Genomic DNA, 13,237 nt, shown 5'->3' on the forward strand with positions numbered 1-13,237 from the left:
CCGTTCTATGGGGGCTATATCAAAACGTGGACCGATATATCCCATTTTCAATACCAACCATCCTGCAAGTAATAACAACTTCTGTACCAAATTTTGACTCTCTATCTTTAAAATTGCGAGCTGTATCTTGATTTCAACAGACAGACAGACGGACGGACTGACGGACGGACGGACAGACGGACATGGTCAAATCGACATAGAATTTTACGCTGATCAATAATATATATACTTTATAGGGTCTCCGACGAATATTTCGATGTGTTACAAACGGAATGACAAATTTAATTATACCCTCCATATGGTGGAGGGTATAAAAAACGTTTTTTAAATATCAAAAATTTAGAAAACCTATTTTTATTAAATCTAGAAATTGAATTTATTTAATTCACGCGTTGTTTTTGAATTAGAACAAATATTTTTTAAAAATCCAAAATTAAAAGGTTTTTTTTTCAAAAATTCTGAGATTAGAAATATATTTTTTAAAACTCCGAAAATTACAAAAAACAACAAAATCCAGAAGCAACCAAAATGGTTTTTAGATCCAAAATTTAGATGAAATATTTGTAAAAGTCCTGATGTTAGAAAAATATTATTTAAATTTTCAGAATTTAAAACAAAATAAGGGGTGACGTAGGGGATGGAAGATACCAAGGAACGGTCCTGACCGGTTTTAACATGGCAAAGCCCAGGATTTATCTTGGTCCCTCTTTCATCCCAAGTGGACACTGACCTCCCCGTGGTGTCACCTGGGGAACTGCCTTTAACACCCGTTAAAGGTAGTGAGCTAACATGTGCCGCGCGTTCACCCATAAGAACGTTAAAAACTTGGGTTTGGGCGTCGGGTTAGTAACCCTCCCCTAGAAAAAACAGCCTACTATGAAAAAACGAAAGAAAAGAAAAACAAACCCCTCTAAAGTTGACGAACCCCGCAAACGTTTTAAGGACCATGATCTGCGAATCTGCACCTGGAATGTTCGCACTCTTTATAGAGAAGGTGCAGTCTTCGCATTGGCAGACGTACTTGAAAAGTACAAGACCGATATTACTGCCATACAGGAAATACGATGGATTGGGAAAGGCGTCACAACAACACCTAAAGGTGACGCACTGTATTATAGCTGCCATGACGTAAAGCATGAGTTTGGTTGTGGATTCGTAGTTAGTCGGAGACTAAAACATCTTGTATCCAGCTTCACTCCAGTGAATGAAAGACTTGCTGCAATTCGAATAAAAGCTACATTCTTCAACATCAGCTTTATTTGCGCTCATGCTCCCACTGAAGAAAAGGATGAACAGACCAAAGATATATTTTACGAGCGCTTAGAAGAAACATATGACCGTTGCCCTGCCCATGACATTAAAATCATTCTAGGCGATTTTAATGCCAAAATTGGAAAGGAGAATATCTTTGGCCCAACAGTCGGGAAATTCAGTCTCCACAGTGAAACATCTGACAATGGTATGAGACTGATAGACTTTGCAGCTGCAAAAAACATGGTAGTTAGCAGTACCAGATTTAATCATCTCGATATTCATAAGGGCACCTGGCTGTCTCCAGATCAGAAAACAAGAAACCAAATTGATCATGTTGTGATAGATGGAAGACATTTATCGAGCGTGTTGGATGTACGATCGTTCCGAGGCGCAAACATTGATTCGGACCACTACCTTGTTGCAGCAAAGGTACGCACCCGCTTAAACGTAGCAAACAAAGTACGAACAGACACAACACGAAAGTTAGACATCGGTAAGCTGCAATCACAACAGATAGCCACAGCATATTCCACTCAACTAGCCCAATTGCTTAATCAAAGCCCTCCTCATCCCGATAACATATCAGCGCAATGGCAAAGCATTGCCCACTCCATGCAAACAGCCGCAAAATCCATACTTGGATACCAGAGACCTCCACCAAGGAATCCATGGTATGATGAGGAGTGTCGTGCTGCCACCGAAGAGAAAAATGCGGCATATAAGGCTACTTTACAATCCGTAGCAACGCGTAGCGCACGAGAGAGATACAGGGAGAAAAGGAGAGAGGAGAAACGTCTTTTCCGCAGGAAAAAGAGAGAGATGGAAAAGCGGGAGTGTGAAAAAATCGAGATGTACAGGAGCCAGAATGAAGTCCGAAAATTCTACCAAAGAGTCAAGCATCAAACTGATGGCTTTGGTACAGGCACATCCTCCTGTAGAGACCAGCAAGGTAATTTGGTAACTGATACAGATAGTGTACTCAGGATATGGAAAGAACATTTTTCAAATCTGTTGGTATCCAATAGCAGCGAAGACGACGAAGATACCACAGTCCCAATCCCAGAAGATGGTATTGAATGTATACCGCCCAGCCAAGATGAGGTAAAGACAGCAATAAATCGGCTGAAGAATAATAAGGCAGCAGGGGCCGATGGCTTACCAGCCGAGCTGTTCAAAACCGGAGGCGACACGCTGATAAGGTGTATTCATCAGCTAGTTAGCACCATCTGGCAGGAAGAACGAGTACCCGACGATTGGAACCTGAGTATCCTGTGCCCCGTCCACAAGAAGGGAGATAAGACTATATGCTCTAACTATAGGGGCATAAGTCTACTCCCTATTGCCTACAAGATCGTGTCAGGGATATTGTGCGAACGACTAAAGCCAATGGTCAACGAGATTATTGGACCATACCAATGCGGCTTTAGACCTGGCAAGTCCACCATTGACCAGATATTTACCCTGCGGCAAATCCTGGAGAAGACCCAAGAGATGCAGATCGACACCTACCACCTTTTTGTCGATTATAAAGCAGCCTTCGACAGTCCGCTGCGCTCAAAGGTATTCCAAGCCATGTCTGAATTTGGTATTCCCGCAAAGCTCATCCGGCTTTGTAAAATGACTTTAACTGACACGAGGTCCTCAGTTAAAATAGGAAAGAACCTCTCCGAAGAGTTTGGTACCAAAAGAGGTTTCAGACAAGGAGACAGCCTTTCGTGTGACCTCTTCAACATCCTGCTAGAAAAGGTTATACGAGAGGCAAACGTCAAAAGAAGTGGCACAATCTACACCAATAGTCACATGTTACTTGCTTATGCTGATGATATAGACATCATGGGTCGATCAGTAAAAGAAGTAACTGATACCTTTATAAAAGTCGAAGGAGAATCTGCTAAAGTGGGTCTGGCGGTAAACGGTGAGAAGACCAAGTTGATGGTGTCGACGCGCAATGCGTCCATTGAGCTCGGACCGACTGTGGAAGTTGGTTCCTATAATATTGAGGTAGTAAAAGACTTCGTCTACCTCGGCACCTCCGTCAACACAACAAACGACATCAGTTGTGAAATAAAAAGAAGAATTGTATTGGCCAACAGATGCTACTTTGGATTAAGTAAGCAGTTTAAAAACAAAGCCACATCTCGTCAAACAAAAATAACGCTCTACAAAACACTGATACTACCCGTGCTGATGTATGGCTCCGAAGCCTGGGTACTTGCGCAAGCAGACATGGCAGTGCTTGGTGTGTTTGAGAGAAAAATTCTTCGAAAGATCTACGGACCAATCTGCGTTGACGGTGAATATCGACGTCGCATGAACCACGAGCTGTATCTGCTATACAACGACATCAATATTGTTAAACGTATCGAGATGCAGCGATTGCGTTGGCTAGGCCATATCAAAAGAATGAGCGATGATGAACCCACTAAAAAGGCGTATGAATACATGCCACATGGCGGTGCACGCAGAATTGGCAGGCCAAGGAATAGATGGCGCAAACAAGTGGATGATGAGATGACAAGGCGCGGTATTCCAGAGAGCAAAGCAACAAATAGAGAGGAATGGAGATCTCTTCTTAGTTCGGCCTATAGAACAAATGTTCTGTAATGGGCCAGCTAAGTAAGTAAGTAAAACAAAATAAGTCCAGAATTTAGAAAAAAATTAAAAATCCAAAAGTTAAAAAAATTGTAAACTATGTTTGACAATTATCCTATAAGGAGATACAAATTTTAAACTCCAAAATTTAAAAAACTATATTTTTTAGGATGCCCGCTTTGATTGTTATGGGAAAATATTTTTGTTAAAAATTAGAACAATATATTTTTTACATGTAAAACATAGAAAACATATTGTTTAAAAATCCTCATATGAGGAAAATATATTTTAGAAATCCAGAAGTTAGAAAAATGTTTTTAAAAAATACAAAATTATTCACGGTGTGCCTTCTTCTTCTTCTTTATTTGCCGATCCGCATTCGGATTTTGGCGATCATACAATAACAAATTAAGTATTTTTAGCTGTATATATAGATATATGTTTATGAATATGTTGTGGTAAATTATTCAGCAATGGTGATCTCTCTATTCCTCGCAGCGTTGATAAGGCTTCTTTCATTTGGTTGATTTGTCCACTCCAAAATGTTTTTTATCCAGGAAATTTCTCTTCTTCCTCTTGGCCTTTTTCCCTCAATTTGACATTTAATTATGCTCTGGATGACAGAATACTTTTCGTTTCTCATTATGGTGTGCCTTAACAAATTTAAATGGAAGGTGCTTACACCTCGGAAGTTTTTGCTGATTCTGAAACTACAATGCTCATAGATGAGAAATATCAAGAAACGAAAAAAATCGCCGGAGGGATTTTCAAATAAATCGCGATTTAAGTTCACATTTTTAGGGGTTCTTTAGGTTTTCACGATATTGCTTGGAAACCGCGAGTCCTATGTAAATGACCTAAAGAGAATGTTGTAGCTGTGAAAATTCTTAACAAGATTGACCTTTATGATATTTTCGTATGTTTTACCGTTTTTGAGATATAGAAGTTCAAATTGAGACAATGCACTGACTGTATCGCCTCCTTATTAAACAATGTCATTACTGTAATTTCCCAAATTAAACTTATATATCTTAAAAATGGCACAACCTAGAAAAAAAAAATCATCCAATCTTGTAGAGAATTTTCACAGCTTCAACATTTTCTTTAGTCCCATTTTCATATGACTTGCGGTTTTCAAGCAAAATCGTGAAGATTTAAGATAAAAACCTAAAAAATTGAATTGAACCTCTATATCTCAAAAACGGTAAAACCTACGAAAATATCATAAAGGCCAATCTTGTGGAGAATTTTTACAGCTACAACATTTTCTTTAGACTCATTTCGATACGACTTGTGGTTTCCAAGCAAAATCGTGAAAACCTAAAAAACCCTAAAATTGAGAATTTTGATCGCGATTTATTTAAAAATCCCTCTGGCGATTTTTTCTATTTTTTTTAATTTTTTTTTCTATGAACATTGCTGTTTCAGAATCCGCAAAAACATCCCATGTGTAAGCGGTTTCCATTAAAAGTTAGTTAAGGGGCACTGTGCATAATATTGTTTTATAAGGGGACGATACAGTCAGTGCATTGTCCCAATTTGAACTTCCATATCTCAAAAACGGTAAAACCTACAAAAATACCATAAAGGACAATCTTGTGGAGAATTTTCTCTGCTACAACATTTTATTTAGACCCATTTACATAGAACTCGCGGTTTCCAAGCTAAATCGTGAAAACCTAAAGAACCCCTAAAAATGTGAGCTTAAATCGCGATTTATTTGAAAATCCCTCCGGCGGTTTTTTTCGTTTCTTGATATTTCTCATCTATAAGCATTGTAGTTTCAGAATTAGCAAAAACTTCCGAGGTGTAAGCACCTTCCATTTAAATTTGTTAAGGCACACCGTGTATTTCTTTCAATCGATAAGTTAGAAAATATATTCTTTAAGAATCCACGAGTTGATAGAAGTTAAAAATAATATTTTTTTTTTAAATCCAGAAGTTAGAAAAAATATTTTTAACAATTGAACTAATAGAACTGAAAAACTAATAGAAACTAGAAGGTGTGCATACATTAAACAAATTGTTGTAGAAATGCCGTGACCAAAAAGCCGAAAGGAACAAGGCGACTTTTAAGCACAAAAAAATTAACAAACATTGATGAAAATGGAGATCGTCTTCATTTTCCAAGCATAAAATAGCTCATTTTTCCATTTGTTTTCATTCTCTTTGCCATTGTATTACCTTAACATAATCCATTTGCACAACGACGCTAATATTTGCCTTCTTTTCTTTTTCTATTTGCAGAACAAACGCATTGTGAAACGTCACCTCAGCATTTATTAGAGAGAGAACTTTGTTGCGATAACAATGACATTGGCCAAGATTATGGTGCAAAGAGTTTTATTAAAAAATGTAACCTAAGAATTTTCAAATAGGAAAGAAGACAACTGGGAAACATTGCAAAATTGCACTTGCATTAACATAAAATTACGCAAACGTTGCAAGCAATCAACAAAAGCTCAACTTCTGGGATAAAGAAAATAATAAAAGGAACACTCACAACAAAGAAAAAAAAGAAAAGCAAAAACATAACAGGAATGACAACAAGTGAAATCTAAACTGAAGCTAATCCTTTAAGCATCACTTGGTGAATGGAACATAAATGCTGCAAATGAAGGTGCAACTTGAGAAGCAGAGGCCGCAGCAGTAAAGTGGCCCCCCTTTGAAAATGAAATTCTAGTCATTTGGTATTTATGAGATATTTATGCCACCGCGACACAAAGAGGGGATATTGCACTAAGATCCCAACGCAACTTCATTCAACGCTCAACGAACAAAAGCTTAGTGAATATGGCTCTGGTTGCTGCATTCTACTGATTCCTGATCAAGAAAATTTAAAATTTTAATAGCCCCCCAGCAAGTGGTATTTGTGTGAAATATTGAAAGGATTCAACTGTTTTGATGTTGAATGGGGATGAATTAGCTGTGCATTGAAAATTTTACGGATTTAAGTGGCATAATACAGGAAGATCAAGCACATCGAATTTGCTATCCTTGTGCAATACTGAGCCACTCCCACAGCTTGGAAAACAAGTTGAAACAATACCCACTATACACCAGTAAAATACAGAACGTCTGGCATGATAAGCTATTATGCTGAACGGAAGTTTGGAATATATTTACATGCAATCTACGTTAACTGAATGTAAATGAAGGCATGACCAGGGATGGTGGCATCAACCTAAACTGAAAAGAAACATAAGCCAACAATACTCACTCACTCGCTCACCAATATACATACATCCATGCAAGGCCAGTGTACAAACGAGCAACAGACGACAGCTGCTCCATGAATATTTGATAAGGCCAAGACCCAAAACTGTAAAGGATAAAGGACAACAAACACACACACCCACACGTTGTCATCCTTCTTCTTAGGCCAACGAAAAGAAACAACCCAAGAAATGACAATAAGTTTACATAGCCTCCTCTTTATACTCTGTCGCCACATGTTTGCCGAGATTTCAACGTAAACGTAAAAATAACAGGTAATCTATTCCAACAGGAGAGAATACAGATTAACTTTTAATCATCATCATCGTCGTCGTCGTTTGCAAGTGGAGTGGTAAGGAGGTAGCAGCAGCTTACCACCATCGCCACCACTCCTTCTCAACAATACAATGACCGATTTAAGACGTTCGGTCGATACAACAACACGTTTCCATCAAAAGCAACAGCAGTCAGTTACACATGACAGCTATCGTTCCAGTTGTAATTCTTCACCCGAACCCAAATCTTCCTTGGCCCTGTGCCAAAGCCTTAGTAATGGCAGCTATAGACATCCATTATTGCAAAATCTTACAGATCATCCTAACATGAATAGCACAAGTGGTGGCAGCTCCTCAACAAGTACCACTGCCACAGCCACCACAATAGGACGCAGCTCCCAGTATATCAGTGAAAACGGCAATCACAATTCTTCCATGGGTGAAATACAATTTGATGAGAGGGAAATCTACTATGTATCTCCCTCGAAGCGGAAAAGTTCCCTGAGTGGTGGCAGTCAGACACCAGTACTTCGTAGCAGCCTGCGGGCCTGTGAACGTCTACGCTCTTTCAGTCCCACATCAGCGGCTGCCATAGCTCCCTCTTACCCGCCTATAATGCCTTCAGCTGCCTATGGTGCCCGTCTGAGTGGTACCGTGGGCCAGGATCTAAGTTTCGATAATTATGAAGCCTCTTCTCATTACTCGGACACGGCAATGCAAGTCTTAAGGTCGGGTAGTTGTTCAGCCATGACCAGTATTTTGAATACCAATAATCTCATAAATCAATCAGCGACGTCTGGTGGAGCGGCCAGCAGCAGTAATGATAGTTCGAGTAATCAACAACAACGTTCGACACATCAAAACAATGTCACCTTCTCGAATCACATAATTGAACAGCGTGTTATTACATCACAGAATCGTGGTTCATTGCGTCGCAGTAAGGGTCGCAGTAATCAATCGCTTTGTAGCTGTGATGCCGGGTCAGATGCTGAGCTAAATCCAGATCCAGCACGTCCTCTATACGAATATAGTTTGGAGCGTCGCCGCAAGGTACACACATACACGTGTGAACAAAATGCCCAAATATTGTTACGTTTAGAACGTGAACGTAATCGCAAGTTATCGCTGAGTGGTGGAAGTAGCAGTGCGGCAGCAATTGCCATTGGTAGCAGCAGCAAAGATGATTTGGAGGTAAGTGGTTCGTTAAAAACATTATGATTATAATGGAGCAAACGGACAATTAATACGCAAATTAATTTTGAATTAACAATAACTTAATCGAGCCATACTACACTGTGCAACATTTTTAAGATAACCTTGTGCAAATAATGTGAACTGAGGATTTCTTGAAAGTACATACACAAACGACAAAATCCCTGGTTGGGTTTTGTTGTGTCAGATACATCTTGGATTTTATGGCCCCATCTTAACATGGCTAAATATTGACTTTTAAGAGATATTCGGGGCTATATCTCTGAAACCAATGCGAATATTTTTCTGACCTCTGAAGCAAATGCGTAGATAAGACAAGAATAAAACATTTGGAGAAATAATGAACTCGAACAACTACATTTATTGACTCAAATGTCAAAGTATATCTAAAAATTCCATAATTTTTATACATTTTGCACCACATCTCCAAATCTGTTAATTTTTTCTGGATGTTTTCTTTTGAAAAAATGTTCGCTGGAATGTAATATACAACTCTTTAGATCATGCCGCTGTTTTAAAATGCCTCTATTCACATTGTTTTTTAGTATATTTTTCAACGACAATTTAATAAATAAGTCAATAAAGTGGTGAAATCCCAAATGCGAGAATAAACTGTCGGTGTGAACAGTGTTTGAAAACGTGTTGTAAAAATATGATACAAAATACCGCTGAAACAAGCATTTTAGAGTTTCAGAATGATCTGAAGAATTGCTGAGAACATTATTTGGAAGATTTTTGCAAAAGGTTACTTGATTCAACTCCTAATAGTTTAGCTAATACAGACCAGAATTCTGGAAATTATGTAAAATGTTCTATATTTTAATGATTTTGATGCCCTAGATGGAGTTTTTCTTATGTGGTCTGTTCAACAGATAAGTTATTCTTGGTTAGGGCTACAATATCGCTAAAGATTGCAACGCAAAATTCCTATTCGTTTCTGAGGTAAAGGCCCGATAAATGCAAAAAATGTAGTTTTAGCCCAATTTAGATGAGGCCATAAAATCCGATCTGGATCTGACAGGACAAAATCCAACTAGGGGTTTTGTAGTCCCAACATGTACTTTCAAAAATTCATACAAGAAATTGTTTAAATTTTTAGTGTTGCAAGTAATATATTTTTTAATCTTCTCATTGATTCCGGGGGTCATTCAAAATACCATTACTTTTGGCGACATGACAAAACGGCCATTTTGGGCGTATAACTCAACTTTAATTCCAAGGGCAAAAGTCTTTACAAGAATAGGCCGTCTATACAAGCTACTTTTATGGTAATGGTCATGATTAGGAATGTCACAACACCCACAGTTAAGTTGGTGTATTCAAGTTTGCTTCTCATGCTCCACCATGATTTGAAGAGTCTTGGTGTTTTAGGAGGTTCTTCCCTATTATAACTGATGATGTCGTCATACAAGACCATGTAAGTTTTGAGGGAATACAAAATTCACAAATGCTTGGAATAACTTTGAATGTATAGGGCTTACTGAAGACGTTTTTATAGACGGTGGCCTTAAAAAATCTGTAATTGTATAATCAGCCTATGTAATTTGAACATACAGTCACATCCTCTTTTTTGTGGACAGGGCATAGGATGCTTAAGTTCTCCGCCATCAGTCAGTTAATTCGTATATACATACGCATATACATTGTCAATGTTTCGCCTCCCGCGGCCTTTTTATTATCCAGCCGGCTTGGCCGCTTATATTCAATAACATCTTCATAGATGAGTTCGTATTCCGCTAATTTTATGTGTCACCAGATTACACTGCATGCTCGTGTCTACAAGGGAGTTGCATGTAACAAAACCATCGTCCAGTCTATCCCGACTTTTTCAATCCCCCATTTCTTCATTTCTATATTATTTTTCTTCCGGTACTTTGTCGTGTACTACTTATTGCTATTGATTGTGTTGGTTCGATGTTGTAGTTGTAGCAACGTCCAAAAAAATTTGTTTTCAAAGTCCCAATTTACATTAGGCGAGTTTACTTGCGGCAATTGTCAGTTTGTGGGTGAGAGAGGGTGTTGAGAGGCAAAGGGTTACCATATACCTCACCTCTCTCTCCATCAAATTGACAATTGCCGCCAGTAAACTCGCCTAATGTAAATTCGGACAAACTGGAGGGGCTACTTCAATAAAGAATTGGGAGACAGGTAAGTTGGGTAAACTGAGCTGTTAAAACATGCAGCGTATCGTGCGGTCCCTGTCCACATGTAGAGAATGTTTTGGGTATCATGCTGTCAATTCGGGCTGCACCTTTCGGATTTTTTGTGCTCGTGTTTGGCTTCACAGTTGGCTTACTTTTGTTGCAGCAGTGTGAATAATATACCGGCTATCAGGCAGGTTGATAGGCTCGTTGTTCTGGAGGTTCCCGTATGCACCATTATGGGGAGGTCCCTCTCTAGAGCATCAAGACCCCCTTACGTGTCTGGCAACATCTTGTTGTACTGATAAACTGGCAAAATATCTACCCTACTGGTGCCTCATAGCTTTCCACAGTCTGGTTTATTGCTTCATAAGAAGTAAAAAAGGTTAATTTGTCGGAACCCCAAGTTGTTGTTGTTGTAACATCGCATGATATGATTGTATGTAAGTTTTCCGGCTTAATACGTCAATAGATGGGGGTCCACCTGCATCAGTGTGAATAATATGCCTACTATTAATTAGGCTGATAGGCTCGTTGATCAAGAGGTTCCCGGAGCTCCCTCTCTTGATCATCAAGACCCCTAACGTACTGGCACCATCTTGTTAAGCTGATGAACCGGCAAAATCTCTACACTACTGGTGCTTCATAGCTTACCACAGTCTGGTTTATTGCTTCATACGAGGTAAGTAAGGTTATTTTGTCAGGGCCGCAATTTGTTGTAGTTGTTGAAACAGCTTAATACGTCTCTGGCTCATTCTACAGGTGTAGAAATGTAGCTGCTTCGATTAGGTGTAACCACAAATCTACTCGACTTTGTTGAGTAGAATTGGCAGGGCAATTAAAAAGCTTCAGTACATCCTGCGTCCCTGTACCGCATGCTGAGCTGATGTTTTGCACGGTGTCACCAATGCTTGTCCTATAGGAATCTAAAAGATTTCACCATCCTGCATGTAGTTGAGCCAAAACTATTTTAGTTTATCGTGGCAGCTGGTTTTCTTCAACTGCGACGGATGGGAGATGTACTCCAAGGACCGCAGCGACACTATTGGTGTTTAGGGCATTTGCAACTCCATCAGGCTGACTGATCTAGGTGTTCTCTTGTGTAACCTGAGCGAAGGAGTCCCATCAAGCATACGGTGATTTAAATGACTCCGATGGTGCTGCAACAAAAGCATGCGATTGTGTTGCCGTACTGGAAGAATCTTCGAATCCTCAGGCTGATGGTCCACAGATGTCATGAGATGATACCCCGTTGCAGTTCTCAGGGCTACGTTCTAGCGGATTTGAATACTATTCCAACGCTGTGCATTTATGTTCGCGAACCACACTGGTAGCTTACCAAAGAAAGACATATAGGGTAGTATGTGGTCAATAAGGTTTATTTTTCTGTATCCCAAGTGCTGCCGGCTAGGGAGTTGAAGATCTTGCTCCTACATCTCAGCTTGTCGCAGATAGCTCTAACAGGCGCGGACGACGTGAACATGTTGTCTAGTGTTACCCCCAGAATTTTTGGGGTAGTTAGTGGTCCGAATTATATTACCATCGACCAGGACATTCAACTCTATGCTCATCTCTGCTGTCCATGTGGTGAATAGAGTGACCGTAGACTTAATGGTAGATATTTACATATTCCTCCGGGGGGAAAAGGTGGTAAGATCGGTCAATAAGAAGTTAAAACATTCACAATTGACATCAGGTAATGTTACCAACGCCAAGGTCGTACTATCCTCCGCATACACAACAATCTCAATGCCATCTCGAAGGGGTGGAATACATGAAACTGGAGGTTAAACAGTTCCGGAGATATCACCACACATTGGAGAACTCCCAGTTTCACTCAGTGGAGCTACGATTCCTTGTTATTGAATTCCACGTAGGACTGGTATTCGTACATGTCGTCATACAGGTCGTCTTCTCGATATCCTTAAACAGCGTGAGGTGCTTGACAGGCTGGATAGCTATTTCTGATACAGGGAGGGAGTAAAACCTCAAAAATCTTTGTGTTCACCAACCAACTTATTAACTTCCAGTATCAAGTCCTTAACTAGGCGTAAACGCAGGGTAACTCTGAGGTCCCTAGTGATATGAGGATATATTTCCTTCTTCTGACATTATCGCAAACAACAGTGTGTTGCGCGAACGACATAAACATGCAATCGACCGTTACACCCAGTACATTGGGGTAGTTAGTGATCATAACCAGGACACAATCGAACAATATGTTCATGGGTGTTTACTTCAGAAGTCCATGTGGTGAACAGTGTGACAATAGATTATGCGTCGAATATTTGCATTTAATTATGCGTGCATGTTCTGGAATTCACCGTGTATCCATTTCACATCACACATGCACTACACCTGTGAAAGCAATTGAGGTTCTGTGTTTCACGTGAAAAGAGCTTTCATATTTAACGAAAGAACTTTGGAAAGCTTTATTACAGCTTTCAAACTTTATCATTAACAATGAAAAAATATCAGTCTGCTTTGGCGCATCAACGAATACACATGCGTGTGTGGGTATGTACGTATGTTCGTTTGATTGTTTGC

At 39.5% G+C, this 13,237-nt stretch overlaps 1 protein-coding gene across 1 annotated transcript; it reads left to right on the forward strand.

Moving 5' to 3' along the window:
* The first annotated feature begins 7,469 nt into the window (after positions 1-7,469).
* LOC141392381 (uncharacterized) lies at positions 7,470-11,930 on the forward strand. Its single transcript, XM_073965330.1, has 3 exons — positions 7,470-7,856; positions 8,196-8,528; positions 11,808-11,930. The coding sequence occupies exons 1-3, from the start codon at positions 7,470-7,472 to the stop codon at positions 11,928-11,930; spliced, it is 843 nt and encodes a 280-aa protein (XP_073821431.1).
* Positions 11,931-13,237: the final 1,307 nt, after the last annotated feature.

This window comes from Musca autumnalis, unplaced genomic scaffold, assembly GCF_047663935.1.
Source record: "Musca autumnalis isolate F117 unplaced genomic scaffold, ASM4766393v1 scaffold_2, whole genome shotgun sequence".
Classification (NCBI taxonomy): domain Eukaryota; kingdom Metazoa; phylum Arthropoda; class Insecta; order Diptera; family Muscidae; genus Musca; species Musca autumnalis.

Excerpts from the sequence above, each read along its gene's own strand:
- LOC141392381 (XM_073965330.1), top strand. The coding sequence starts at position 7,470 with ATGACCGATTTAAGACGTTCGGTCGATACAACAACACGTTTCCATCAA. Across the intron at positions 7,857-8,195 it reads CCCTGAGTGGTGGCAGTCAG|CAAAACAATGTCACCTTCTC; the intron begins ACACCAGTACTT and ends CGTTCGACACAT. Across the intron at positions 8,529-11,807 it reads GCAGCAAAGATGATTTGGAG|GAGTCCCATCAAGCATACGG; the intron begins GTAAGTGGTTCG and ends ACCTGAGCGAAG.